Here is a 12,672-nt window from a genome sequence, read left to right as displayed (position 1 = left end):
GTCGACTCCCCTTTCACGTGCCTGCTCTGCTCACAACGCAACACGCCGCTTACTGCTCCCGGAAAGAGGAAGTAAGCAACAATGAACTGGATTTCAAAATAAAGTCGCGTCTAATGTCCGAAGTCAAACACGGCGATATAAATCGATGTTTACGTTTAGCATCGATGCCAATAAATCGTAGAGCATTATATCGATTAATCGATGTGTATCGATGAATCGTTACACCCCTATTGTAAATTAATAACATGTAAATATTTATATTTTACTGACATATAAAAAGTATACCAATCAAGTGGAACAAATGAAGAAATAAAACAATAAATTCTAGGGTGCAAATATCAAAGTTAATCACCAACAAAAACACTCATTTTTAAGATGCACAATGCTTAAGAATTGTGTGTTTACTGCTCTGAGCTGAAGGAACGCTGCTCAAAGTGGCCAGTAGATGGCAATCTCACACTGCCAAAAGTCTGGGAAGGTCGTGACCTACAGAGGATGACACAGGAAACGTTCCAAATGAGTACTTTTTTTTCCTTCTTTTTTAAGATACATTTTAACAAGAGCCCTCAAGTTTCAATGTTCATATTGTACATCACTGATAATATACTTCCTACTTGCACGTATTGGCAAATGATACCGAAGCATTATAAAACAATTCATTTCTTAACATTCATGATTTTTAAAAGCAAAAACAAGCAAGTGAGAGGACAAAACTACAAAAAAAAACTGGCAGTTCTCAAAGATCATACGCAAATATCAAAGTTAAATACAAGTGAACTGATTTAGGGCAGTGATTATTTGCATACCACGAGACGACGCCTAGATGTGCCACACAGACTGGTCAATTTCAGAGATTAGACGCATTCAAAGAAAAAAATTAAATGGCCATCCTGAAGGTCATCAGCTTTTATCCCCTCTTTGGATCTGCTGGAATCATGATGGATTTACTGTCTTTCTTTTAAAACAAGTGAAGTATAACAACAGAAGCTTCCCAGGACATGCGCTGCCTGCTGGATTAGAAAGCATGTTAATCTCATGTAATCTTATTTCATCTCGGTGATCTCCTGGGTCTGTGTGAGTGTCCAGCGTGATCAAAAAGGACGTTTATGATACCATTCACATGGAAATGGGGGACTGCATTCAAAAGTCTGGTGAGCGAACAGCTGCGGGGATGACGACTTGTTTTGCATGGCTGCATAATATTGTTTTCTCAACGACCACCCAGCCCGACTGGTTTGCATCTCAAGTGACCAATATTTATCAATGTCTCTTTCATTTTAGGGCTGTGCACGCCTTTGTAATTGTGATCTCTAGCCCACCAGCCTAGGAGAAAAATACTAGAGAGAGAGAGCGAGAGAGAGAAAAAGAGAGAGACTACTGATGAGTCAGAAGTGGTTGTGATGTAATCCTTTCCTTCCACGCCACCTCCCGCACAAACGATACAAACTGGCCCTGTGTGAGGTGGACCTGCTCTACCTGCTGTTAAACAAAAAGTGATGCATACAGTGCTTGTCAATGAATTCCATCTCTGACATGGCAATAAAATAAATAAAACACTGAGATTCTTTAAATGTGTGGTTCTTAAACTTAAAATACTTGGCGCTCTGCAACTAACTTTAAAAGGCAGAAGAGTAGGCCAATGGTATTGTCACACGCACAGGTTAAATAACATTGCTTAAACTACGGAAAAAAAGAATTTCAATCATTTAAATGTATTGAATTCAAGTTAAATAATTATAGCTAAATGAAGTGCTTCAAAACACTTGCAAAGATTGACTGACCTTGCAAACAACTGAACGGTACTTAAGCAGTGATTCTTAATTATGATTGCTTTTTTTTTTTTTTTTTTTAAATATGTGACTGGCCTTGAACCTAAAAATGTTCTTATTTAATCCACTTTTGCTGATACATAAAAAAAAGAAAAAACGAATGTCATCTCCCCGGCTTCCATTGCAGTGACGCATGCGCATGCGCAGTGTTTCGCCTCCACGCAACACGATGGAGCTCTCGCGAGCTAGCCTTTTTATTTATTTTTTTACGACAAATTGGACGCTTTTAAAATCTACACCTAAATCTGGATGGTTCAGGGACGCTTGCTTCGCCCAGGGATTATAAAAAGCGACAGACATTTGGGCAATCGTGATTAAATCGGCAAAAACGCGACTTGTCACGTGAGCAATCCTGGCCAATCACCGAGAGACAAGCACAGACTCATGCCTGCTCTTTGTTTGGATTATTGTGGTTTTTCTACCCGAAACTGTTCAGGAATTACTTGTTCAATTTCTACGTAGGGGTGCAAAGATGAGATTTTTCTTCACCAAGGCCCTGTGAAATAGGCTCGTTTGAATTGCTTGGCAGTAGTTTCGTTTCCAAGTTTCGCTCAGCATTGAGAGTCGGGGTGTATCTGGTCATGTGATTACCCCTCCTCCACCCTGCCCCGTAGAATGGGAGAAGGGCGGACATGTTGGAGCGAATGTGTTGCTTAAAAAAAAAAAAAAGTATCGTGTTGGAAGATCAGAAGATGTTTTCGAGACAAGTTTCGCAGTATCGTTTGGATTTACCAAGCCACATTTGTCTTTATTTTAATCCTTGGGATTTGGGGGGTATACCTTTTTTAATATTTACATTTCTTATCGCTATCAACTCACGCATTTTTATCACATTCTCCCCTTCCACAATGTTTTCTCTGTTTTGTCGTGGTTTAATTTGCATGTTTAAGTGACTTTGCTGGTCGTCTGTAACCTTGGAGAGTGGGGGATGGGCGCATGTTATTGGCTAACCATTGACACGCTAGACGAATTTTGTCAAGTTTTCTTCCTTTCGGATGTTATATGTCACTTTCGCTATTTGATACCAAAGTCTGCAGTTAGCGACGTCATGCTTTTAGTTACATGGCGAATTTTTATTCGACGTGAGAGATTAGCAGCCCGACTAGTTCCAAGCCGCGATAAAACTGCTGCGTCATCCTGTTGTTCCGGTTGCCAAGCACGTATTCAGCGTTTTTACGTTTTTTTCATGATAGTCATGCTTGATCGCTATTTTTGTTTTATTGATGTCATTGCGCACGTTTAACTGTTTTGACAATATACTCTTTGTTCTCAACGCGGGCCATGTTCTACGTCGTTTGTGTCTTTCAGCATAGGTGAAACGCAATTGTAAATGTGGTTTCCGTTCGATGGTGACACGTACTGGATTTAGAAGTGTCATTTGGGAATATTATTGCGATACCTGAGCACAATTAGATGATTTAAATCGTCGTCGTCGTGGAATAAGATGGCGACCGGCGCCCCTCTGCGACTGATCTTCTGGTGAGTGGGGAGAGGCCAGAATCGGTATGAGGGCGGCGTCATCCTGCGGCTCGACCAATCGGGTTGCAGAAAGACGCACCGAAAGCCCGCGTTTGTTGCGCATTGGCCAATCGCCGCCCCAGCTTTGCATAGGTTGACGTAATTCAAGACCTTTCAGTTTAGAGGCCCTTTCAACGTCCTTGCAAAAATGTCTGCTAGCTCATAATCACGAAGAAGGGACGTGAACACGATAAGGGGGAGGAAAAGTCCACAAAGACTTTGTGTTCTTCCCTTTACAGTAAAGAATTGCTTTAATGCTTTCTTCTTTAAGGGTGCAGTGAAGCTGACTTGCAACGCGAAGAGCCAATCGCAACTCAAAGGGCGGGGACGTTTTCAGCACGCGTAGCCAATAGGGTGCGTCGTGGGTTTATAAAGGACCTGGCGTAACTAAGCAAGCGCCATTTCCACGAAGCAGGAGGAAGTTTATGTCGCTGCTGGAGAAACCGATTAAAAAAAAAAAACACGGGAAGCGGAACACAACCGGATACTGGCTCGAATATAGCAAAACGCAATCCGGATCCATCCCGATGGATATGGCCGTTAACCCGCTGATTGACAGGTATCTACTGGTAAACTTGACTCTCAGCTTCCCATCGGATGCGATATTTGCCCCCCCAAAATGTCATAAATCTTTGTTTTATTTTGATATGTTGGGACTATGCCGTCGCTGTGTCCGTATGCGCGCGAGAAAAGTATCCCCGGAGAAATTGATGCGTACACGGGAACTATTGACTAAGATCGGACACTGAGTTTATGACGCGGCACTAAAATGTGTGTAAATGTGTCGGCTATGTTTGCATGATGCCGGCGCGATGTTTGCAGCGCTGCTAGCCTTGGTTAGGTCGCATTAGCTCCCCGTAATTTTGGCGCAATCGCACATCACTGACACATATTCCATTTAAATCGTAATTAACGCCTTAGTATGTATGTTACGATGTTATGACGTGTTAGTTTCGGACTGGACCAATGGTTGTTATGATCATAGCCGGCCGTGATGGTTTTGTTTCAACCAATCTAAGATGCTACTTGACCATTGTGTGGTCCGTTGTCCAGGTTACGGCGCCCAGTGTCACTCAAATTAGAGATTAAAATGCTTTTTTTTTTTTTTTACCATTTTTTTATTTATTTTGCGACTAAGCACCAGTATTTGTTAGCCCAATAGCACAATCATCAAGTCATTTATGTATGTTCACAGAAAGACAATAAATTGAACAAACACGAGTCCACTTGCCTCGATTAAACCTTTGCAGGTTACCATGACCGACAAGACTTGATTCATCAGACTTGATAAAACTTTTTGGCAAGAAATGTTTTGAATACATTGTGTCAGGAAGCTAAAATGCAACTATGCTATTAGGGTTGAAATGTGTTCACATCCACTTTGTTTTCTAATGTTGTACCTTTTTTTTATATATAAAAAATAATAATAATAAAGCACTAATTTTCAAATGTTTCCAAAGGCTCTTATCATTCAAAAAAAAAAAAGATGAATACAACCAGATTTGGTGTATTTTGCCAATTTGTCTCCTGCTCCTTCCACAAGGCAAATCAATTTAATTTTTTCCCATAGAGAAAAGAAAATTCTGCATGCAGTTAGATATTGCTGTTAATTATGTGGGTATAAACACTTGACAGCAAAGTAGAAATCCTCCAGCAACTTGCACGCTCAAAGCGGCCACTAGGGGCAGTAGCGAGTCAATAGAAGCCACGTTGCAGGTCAAAGCAACATTTCCTGTGACAAGATGACTGCCACTGTGAAAAAAGGCAACATTTCAAAGTCTACAGGATGACATTCTGATCTGACATCTTGAGATGTCTAACTATAGAAGCGCTGGTAGATGAGCACCCTACTTTTTTGAAGAGGTGTAGCGGAAGGCGCCGTTGAGTCAGAATTTCTCTTCAATAACAGATTTATATAGTCACCATTTGTCCCCTGAATGATGTAATATTATCAATAAGTGGAGACAAAGATGAATTAATCTCTCCTTACTGCATAGCCTTGCTAAGCTGCCACACTGTGCTCTCCACAGCTCCCACGGTGGGCTGGATGTCGGCCTAATGGGGCTCACGGCACTGGAGCAGAATTCCGGCCCGGCTGGAAAAAGAATCCGGAAGCCGTCTCTGCTCTATGAAGGCTTTGAAAGCCCGGGGATGCAACTACACAACCAGGCCCCCGGGCACCCGCAGTCCCTGACAAAAGAGTCTGGCCGACAGGGGAAGATGACCAACCAGCTGCAGTTCCTTCAGAAGGTTGTGCTCAAGTCGCTGTGGCGTCACCATTTTGCGTGGCCCTTCCACGAGCCAGTCGACGCCGTCAAGCTCAACCTGCCTGTGAGTTTGCGTGAAAACATGTCATTTTGTTAGGGGGATGGCTGGGCAAAGTCTCCATTTCTTTTAAAATAAGTTTCATTTTGTCAATGTTTTAATCTCTCTCCAGGATTATCACAAGATCATCAAAGTCCCAATGGACTTGGGCACCATCAAGAGGAGGCTTGAGAACAACTATTACTACAGTGCCAGCGAATGCATGCAGGACTTCAACACCATGTTTACCAACTGCTACATTTACAATAAGGTACGACCGACCGCTGTGAACGAAGCAGGATGAGGCCCCTCATTGTTTGCGTTCCGTGTGTGTCTTTATAGCCGTCAGACGACATTGTCTTAATGGCCCAGTCACTGGAGAAAGCGTTTCTACAGAAAGTGGCGCAGATGCCCCCCGAGGAAGTGGACTTGAGCCCTCCTCCGCCACGCAGCAGACCCATCAAAGCGGGAAAGAGGGGCAGAGGAAGTATGGGTGCGTGGCAAAGCCCAATTGACAATTTTTATTTTTTTTATTTTTAAATGCCTCACAGGCAAAGAAAATCCGTCAAAGCTACGTCTCACACATTTTTTTCTAAGCATCATCTCGTATTTTGCTCCTCAGCCTCCGGCGGCATCACCACCGCCCACCAGGTGCCCGCCGTCTCACAGTCTGTGTACTCGCCGACCACCCCGGAGACCCCTGAAACCATCTTGTCCACCCTGCCGAAAGCCATCATGACCAAGAGTTTGTCCCTCACGCTCCCTAGTGAGCACGGCATCCCCCAAATGACCAGCCTGCCGCCCACACAGCCCACCACCAAGGTAAGACTCGCCATGATAATATGCTAATAGGGGAAATGAGACATGGCAAACACCCTTGTAATTTTCTTTTGATGACAGAAAAAAGGCGTGAAGAGGAAAGCCGACACGACCACCCCTACCACGGTGGCCATGCCCATCATGAGCTCCATGAACGTTGCCGGCATGGGCTTAGGCCTGGGCAGAGGGCACGACTCGCCGCTCACCCTCACCGCGCTTGGAGTAGAGCACGACACAGGCCTGAGCCTTGGCCAAAGTCTAGGCCTGAGCCAGGGTCTGGGTCTCAACCAAGCCATGGGTATAAATGCGGATCACGGACAGGTCCTGCTGGGTGGCAAAGCACCCGGAGGCTGCAGGAGAGGAGTAAGCGGGCGGCCCATCAAGCCCCCCAAGAAGGATCTGCCCGACTCCATCTTGCCAACGCCGGTGCGTCGCAGCAAGCTAACGCCGCAGCTGCGCTACTGTAGCGGTGTCCTGAAGGAGCTTCTGTCAAAGAAGCACGCCGCCTACGCCTGGCCTTTCTACAAGCCCGTGGACGCGTCCTCGCTTGGTCTCCACGACTACCACGAAATCATCAAACAGCCCATGGACCTCAGCACTATCAAGGTACGCCAGGATGCGCTAGCTAGAGTTTATTAGAGATGTTATTTACTAACGAGAATCTGTTTCATGGCTAACAGAGGAAGATGGATAGCAGAGAGTACGTGGACGCTCAGCAGTTTTCGGCAGACATCAGGCTGATGTTCTCCAACTGCTACAAGTACAACCCCCCCGATCACGATGTGGTTGCCATGGCTCGAAAGCTCCAGGTAAGCCTCGCTCCAATGAGGCAGGTCCATTATGGGGAAGTGGGCAGTGCCCAAAGGTCACACGTTGGCTCGCCCATCAGGACGTTTTTGAGTTCTGCTTCGCCAAGATGCCCGACGAGCAGCCGGCACCCCCGAGCTCCTCGTCGTCTTCCTCCTCGTCCTCTTCCTCTTCGTCCGAGAGCGAGCTGAGTACCGAGGAGAGCGAGAGCGAAAGCAGCCCCAGTTCGGACTCTGAAGAGGAGCGAGCCAACCGCTTGGCCGAGCTTCAGGAGCAGGTATCGTCCGTGAAAGTGAACCTCGCCGTGTGCGTCCACTGTCATTTTCTGACCCCCGACTTTCTTTTCTCCTCCCAAGCTGAAAGCCGTCCACGAGCAGCTCACGGCACTCTCTCAGGGCCCCATAGTGAAACCCAAGAAGAAGAAAGAAAAGAAGGACAAGAAGAAGAAAAAGAGGAAGGGTGAGAAGCACCAGAAGATCGAAGAGGAGCTGGTGCCAATCAAGCCCACCAAGCCCCCCAAAGTTAGCAAAACCCCCAAAAATAAGAGCAATAAGGCAATGGGCCTTCCTATGATACCAATCAAGAAGGGCCAGAACAAGAAAAACAACAAGAGCAAGTGAGTGCTGACACCTGCTGGGCATTGTTGGTACGACATGCTTGTGTGATAAATCATCAATATGTTTGATATTGCTTCAAATCGCCAGGTCTAAAAAGGGAGGCATGATGTTCAGCGTGCCGCCAGCCATCCCAGAGCCTCTAATACACCATTTTGACTCGGACGAGGAGGAAGAAACTGCGCCCATGTCGTACGATGAGAAGCGTCAGCTCAGCCTGGACATCAACAAGCTACCGGGCGAGAAGCTGGGTCGCGTGGTTTACATCATCCAGTCGCGAGAACCATCCCTCCGAGACACCAACCCAGAGGAGATCGAGATCGACTTTGAGACGCTCAAGCCGTCCACGCTGCGAGAGCTGGAACGCTACGTCATGACGTGCCTGAGGAAGAAGCCGCGCAAGCCTTACGGTAAGGAATAAAAGGCGACGGACGCCTTTTTTTCCATAAAGTTGTAAACTTGAATCTAAATTGCGCGTTCCCTTCAAAGCCATCAAGAACAGTGCCGGAAAGTCACGTGAGGAGCTGGCGCTGGAGAAACAACTTGAACTGGAGAGAAGGCTAATGGATGTCAGCGGGCAGCTCAACTCTGGCAAGAAGCCCACCAAAGCCAAGCGTAAGTTTCAAATATACTTGCATTTATTTAATTAAATACTCTTAGTAATCGCAAAGGTGCTTCAACTCAAATTTTTGAAGATTGCTCATCGCTGTTTCGTTTTCATTTTTGTAGTGGAGAAACCAGCCACTGAGTCAAGCACTCAGCCGTCACGCCTCAGCGCCAGCAGCTCCTCCTCAGACTCTTCCTCATCTTCCTCATCATCCTCCGACACCAGCGAATCCGACTCTGGCTGAGAGGCCGAAGACTTTATGAATTTTTTCCTTTATTTTATACGAGGGGGCGGTCACCTTACCACAACCCCCTGTTGCTCCACTTCCCAGTGGACTGGACCAGAGCAGCCGGTCCAGCTGAGAGCCGGCGCCTTTATTGGGCCGCATGAGGAGAGGCCGGCAGGGGACTTATTTTTGGGTCTGGGCAGGCAGGGTCTGAATTGGGCCGAGTTCGGGAAGCTTCATCGGGGGGGGATGCATTGCATGTGTCAGGGGGAGTTTGGGTGTGCGAGCCAGAGTCCGTTCTACTTCTGGAGATGATTTCCCTTCTAACTGTGCTCGCTGTCTTGACGGTGTGTGTAGGTGTTCTGTACAGTTATAGAACTTTTCTTTTATAAAGAAGTATTTTACTATTCCCTTTTTGGGAAACATCGACTGTTTGTCTTTACATTAATGCTCAAGATGTTTGTCTTTACATTAATGCTTGAGAAGACAAACGTGTGCGTGCGTGCGTGCGTGGGTGTGTGTGTGTGACCTGCCGAAGTTCTCCATAGTTTTGACGCAGGCGTTAAAAAGTGGGCATGGCGCTCAATCCGTGTGAAGTTTAAGTCCAATGAGTGTTTTGGTTTTCCCTCCTTTCAATTATTTCTGTACACTCGATTGCTCCTTGTGACCAATTTGCTAATAAAAAACAAAAGCAGAGAGGACATCTGTTTTCTTTTTTATTTCAATTAAAGCAATTTGACACTTTAGAGCTGCTCACCAAAGATTGTTTAGAATGGAAAAGAAACATACTGATACTTTTTGTGTCATAATAATGATTCATTTAATGGATAAATGTAGTGACTGAGGAGCAAAGTAAGCAAGAAGTGTTTAAAAACGTTGCATTTTGTATGAAATGTATCCTTTTTTCATGGTGACCAAATTCAAAAGTTAAATAATCAACTTCCGCCTTCACGCCAGCGTAATTCTACCGCCATCTAACGGCCAAACAGGAAACTACAAAAATACAAAAGCAATATGGCGACCGCCGGGCGACTTGTATCAAGGTTGGCAGTGGTGACGGGTAAATGAACCAAAACCATTTGGCAACTGTATTAACTCTGTAAAGTTAATCTTCCAGTAGTGGGTTATTATTTTTATTTCCTTTCCACCGCAGCAAACTCGGATACTACTTTTCGAACACGTCACAAAATGTGCAAAACGGCGCATTACAACTGTGCGAGGTCAGACGAAGGCATTTCTCTTATTTAAGGGAAAATAATATAATGATTCGAAGGAACGTTCAGTGAACCATTATCTGTCAATGCATCAACAGATAATCTTGAAACATGGCAAAACCCTATAAGATGAATTAAAATACAGCGTACCCACCGGACATGCTTATTTGTAGAAAAAAAAACGTGTTGCCGCTTGAAGTGGCGAATAAATCGAGGCAGCGAACTGAAAATACATTTTTGCAATCTTCCCGACATTAGGCCTCACCGGCACCTGCATCAGATAAATGCAGTAATGATAAAACGAAAAATTAAACCCGAAATATGATTGGTTCGGGAAAAAACAGCGATTTAAAAAACTACTTCTAAGAAGGTTATAATTTTTCTGTAGCCCTGGATTGGTCGCCATTCAATGGCAGGCAACATTTTGGACAGGTCACCATGTCAGTGTGATTTCTCGTCTCATCCAGGTGGCGGTAGCGGAATTGGTCGGGCCGTGTGCCAGCGTTTGGCCTCCGAGGGCGCCTCCGTGGTAGTCGCTGACATCAACGAGGCGTCGGCCAATGAGACGCTGGAAAGCTTGCCAGGTGACCTCAGGGGTCAAGCACACATGGCTGCGGCGGCGAACGTGGCGTCAAAAGAGAGTGTGAAGTCTCTGCTCACAAGCATCCAAGTTTGTCCTTCATTTTACATTTTTGACCCAACATCTCAATCGAGAACAAATATGACAAATAAATCTGTTCAGGCTCGCTACTTCCAGCCGCCCTCGGTGTGCGTGAATGCGGCAGGCATCACCCTGGACAACTTCCTGCTTGACATGGAGGAGGATGACTTTGACAAGGTGGTCCAGGTCAACCTGAAGGTAGGATAACTATCTGGTCCCATCCACTCATCTTGCTCCGTCTAACTAAAATGGTCTCTCCAGGGCTCCTTTTTGGTCATACAGGCGGTTGCCAACGCCCTGGTGGCCTGTGGAGCCACCAAAGGATCCATTATTACTCTGGGAAGCATTGTGGGCAAAGTATGCAACCACATAGTTCCGTTAATGCGAGATGCTTGACGTTGATCATGCTTGATGGATTATGTTCCAGGTTGGAAACATAGGACAGGTCAATTACGCCGCCTCAAAATCCGGAGTACAAGGTTTAACTATGACGGCCGCCAAGGAGCTCAGTAGGTGAGCAGAGCGAATGCCGCCGTAAAGATATCACGGACGCAATGTTCAGATGGGAACATCGTATGGAATTTCAGGTTTGGGATTCGGTGTAACTGCGTGCTGCCAGGGTTCATATCGACACCCATGACGGACGCGGTGCCCGAGAAAGTGATCAGCAAGGTAAAACATATCAAAATTAATTAAATTAATACCCGTACACTTATTTTGAGTTAACATAAAAAAGCAAGGAAGACATTATAAACAATCATTAAATTATATTAATGTCAAAACAGTGTTTTAAATCAGTTCCATTGTGTTGTCTGCTTACACTGCCACCCTGTGGCCGTTAGAAAGAATGCAGCTTTGATGAATACTATGAGTAAATGTTATTTTCCTAAATGTGAAGTCAATCATGAGTCTAAAACTCTGACGTAAATTTGTGTATGAACTAAGGTTTTAATAAATAAATGTATATTTTGTCTTACTTTTAACACCGTGTCTCTGGTTGTTTTGTTTTTACGTCAGATGAAAGCTTTGATACCACTGAGAAGAATGGGAGAAGCTACAGGTGACCAATTTTCGCTAATTTCTCCCTATTTGTGCATCGTGCCATAAGAATTTTTTTCATTGATTTTTACTGTGTGTAATTTGGTCTGTCACCCTGTAGAGGTTGCTGATGTATGTGCCTTCCTTGCTTCGGATGATTCTCGTTACGTTACGGGTGCAAGCCTGGAAGTGACAGGTACGAAATGCACACTTTAAATCCCTCTGTCAGACACTTTCATATTTCTGCGCCAAATCGTACAATTATTTGTCTTTCTCCTTCAGGTGGACTTTTCATGGGCTGAAGCAGAAGCTTGCTGAACAATATTTGTATGCCTTAAGACAATGATTTGCGTAACCATGTGAATTGATGGTGGGTGGATGTTTATAATTGCTCTGTCGCCCTCTTGTGGTGAATGCTTGAAACACATGCTTAATCCATTATAAACATGTATACATTCAGCCACATGTACATAATATACACATTGCACATAATGAACATAAAGTCCATAATATGTAAGTATATATATATATATATATAGTTTTGGATGGCGCGGTCTCCCACTTATTCTATATATATATAATGGTTTAAGCACGTGCTTCAGACATTTACCACCAGAGGGCGACAGAGCAATTCAAAACCCACGCCCATCATTAATTTACTTGGTTACGCAGTCCAAGTGAATTTTTGCCCCGCTGGCCAGTGCCAAATTCAAGATTTGGTCCGGTATAGAACATTTGTGGTCCAATAAAGTGTGTCTACTTTGGTTAATGCCAAATAGATGCACTAAATTTAGTTAGTCAAAATAAATAAAATATTTGAAAAAAAATGTCTCTAAATATTATTTTGACTTTTTAGAAATAATAATAAAGAATTGACCAAATCTCTTTTTAGCAGGAATTTAACAATAGTTGTTTACCCAAATAGATGCTTACCATGTTTTCTTTACGATTTTCTGTGATTCCTAAAATAAATCAATTGTTGAAATTATACTAAGCGAAAATCCATGGAAACAAAAACCTATTCCTGAGGTAATC

The 12,672-nt window shown here is 44.4% G+C and overlaps 2 protein-coding genes across 3 annotated transcripts; both read left to right on the top strand.

Annotated features, from left to right (window-relative positions):
• Nucleotides 1–1,964: 1,964 nt before the first annotated feature.
• Nucleotides 1,965–9,425, top strand: brd2a (bromodomain containing 2a). 2 transcript variants are annotated; one of them, XM_061267890.1, is made up of 12 exons: nucleotides 1,965–2,603; nucleotides 5,378–5,678; nucleotides 5,785–5,922; nucleotides 5,994–6,144; nucleotides 6,274–6,473; nucleotides 6,552–7,076; nucleotides 7,151–7,279; nucleotides 7,360–7,554; nucleotides 7,634–7,893; nucleotides 7,982–8,301; nucleotides 8,381–8,506; nucleotides 8,621–9,425. In XM_061267890.1, exons 2-12 carry the CDS (start codon nucleotides 5,406–5,408, stop codon nucleotides 8,740–8,742), a joined length of 2,439 nt encoding a protein of 812 aa, XP_061123874.1. In that variant the 5' UTR covers nucleotides 1,965–2,603; nucleotides 5,378–5,405; the 3' UTR covers nucleotides 8,743–9,425. The 2 variants fall into 2 exon arrangements, with proteins under 2 accessions (XP_061123874.1, XP_061123873.1); XM_061267889.1 differs by lacking the exon at nucleotides 1,965–2,603 and adding an exon at nucleotides 3,087–3,906.
• Nucleotides 9,426–9,708: 283 nt separating this feature from the next.
• hsd17b8 (hydroxysteroid (17-beta) dehydrogenase 8) lies at nucleotides 9,709–12,391 on the top strand. The gene is made up of 9 exons (XM_061267326.1): nucleotides 9,709–9,784; nucleotides 10,406–10,608; nucleotides 10,681–10,797; nucleotides 10,861–10,956; nucleotides 11,027–11,112; nucleotides 11,187–11,271; nucleotides 11,617–11,659; nucleotides 11,759–11,833; nucleotides 11,920–12,391. The coding sequence occupies exons 1-9, from the start codon at nucleotides 9,739–9,741 to the stop codon at nucleotides 11,937–11,939; spliced, it is 771 nt and encodes a 256-aa protein (XP_061123310.1). The 5' UTR covers nucleotides 9,709–9,738; the 3' UTR covers nucleotides 11,940–12,391.
• Nucleotides 12,392–12,672: the final 281 nt, after the last annotated feature.

This window comes from Syngnathus typhle, linkage group LG20 (genome assembly GCF_033458585.1).
Source record: "Syngnathus typhle isolate RoL2023-S1 ecotype Sweden linkage group LG20, RoL_Styp_1.0, whole genome shotgun sequence".
NCBI lineage: Eukaryota > Metazoa > Chordata > Actinopteri > Syngnathiformes > Syngnathidae > Syngnathus > Syngnathus typhle.
The sequence above is the reverse complement of the archived record's forward strand: the minus strand, read 5'-3'. Positions and strand labels throughout refer to the sequence as shown.

Bases quoted from the DNA above. Each gene is read 5' to 3' on its own strand.
- brd2a (XM_061267889.1), top strand. From the start codon at position 3,773: ATGTCGCTGCTGGAGAAACCGATTAAAAAAAAAAAACACGGGAAGCGG. The intron at 6,474-6,551 runs GTAAGACTCGCC...TTTTGATGACAG, and splicing joins CCACACAGCCCACCACCAAG to AAAAAAGGCGTGAAGAGGAA. The intron at 8,507-8,620 runs GTAAGTTTCAAA...TCATTTTTGTAG, and splicing joins GAAGCCCACCAAAGCCAAGC to TGGAGAAACCAGCCACTGAG.
- hsd17b8 (XM_061267326.1), top strand. From the start codon at position 9,739: ATGGCGACCGCCGGGCGACTTGTATCAAGGTTGGCAGTGGTGACGG. The intron at 10,957-11,026 runs GTATGCAACCAC...ATTATGTTCCAG, and splicing joins TGGGAAGCATTGTGGGCAAA to GTTGGAAACATAGGACAGGT. The intron at 11,113-11,186 runs GTGAGCAGAGCG...ATGGAATTTCAG, and splicing joins GCCGCCAAGGAGCTCAGTAG to GTTTGGGATTCGGTGTAACT.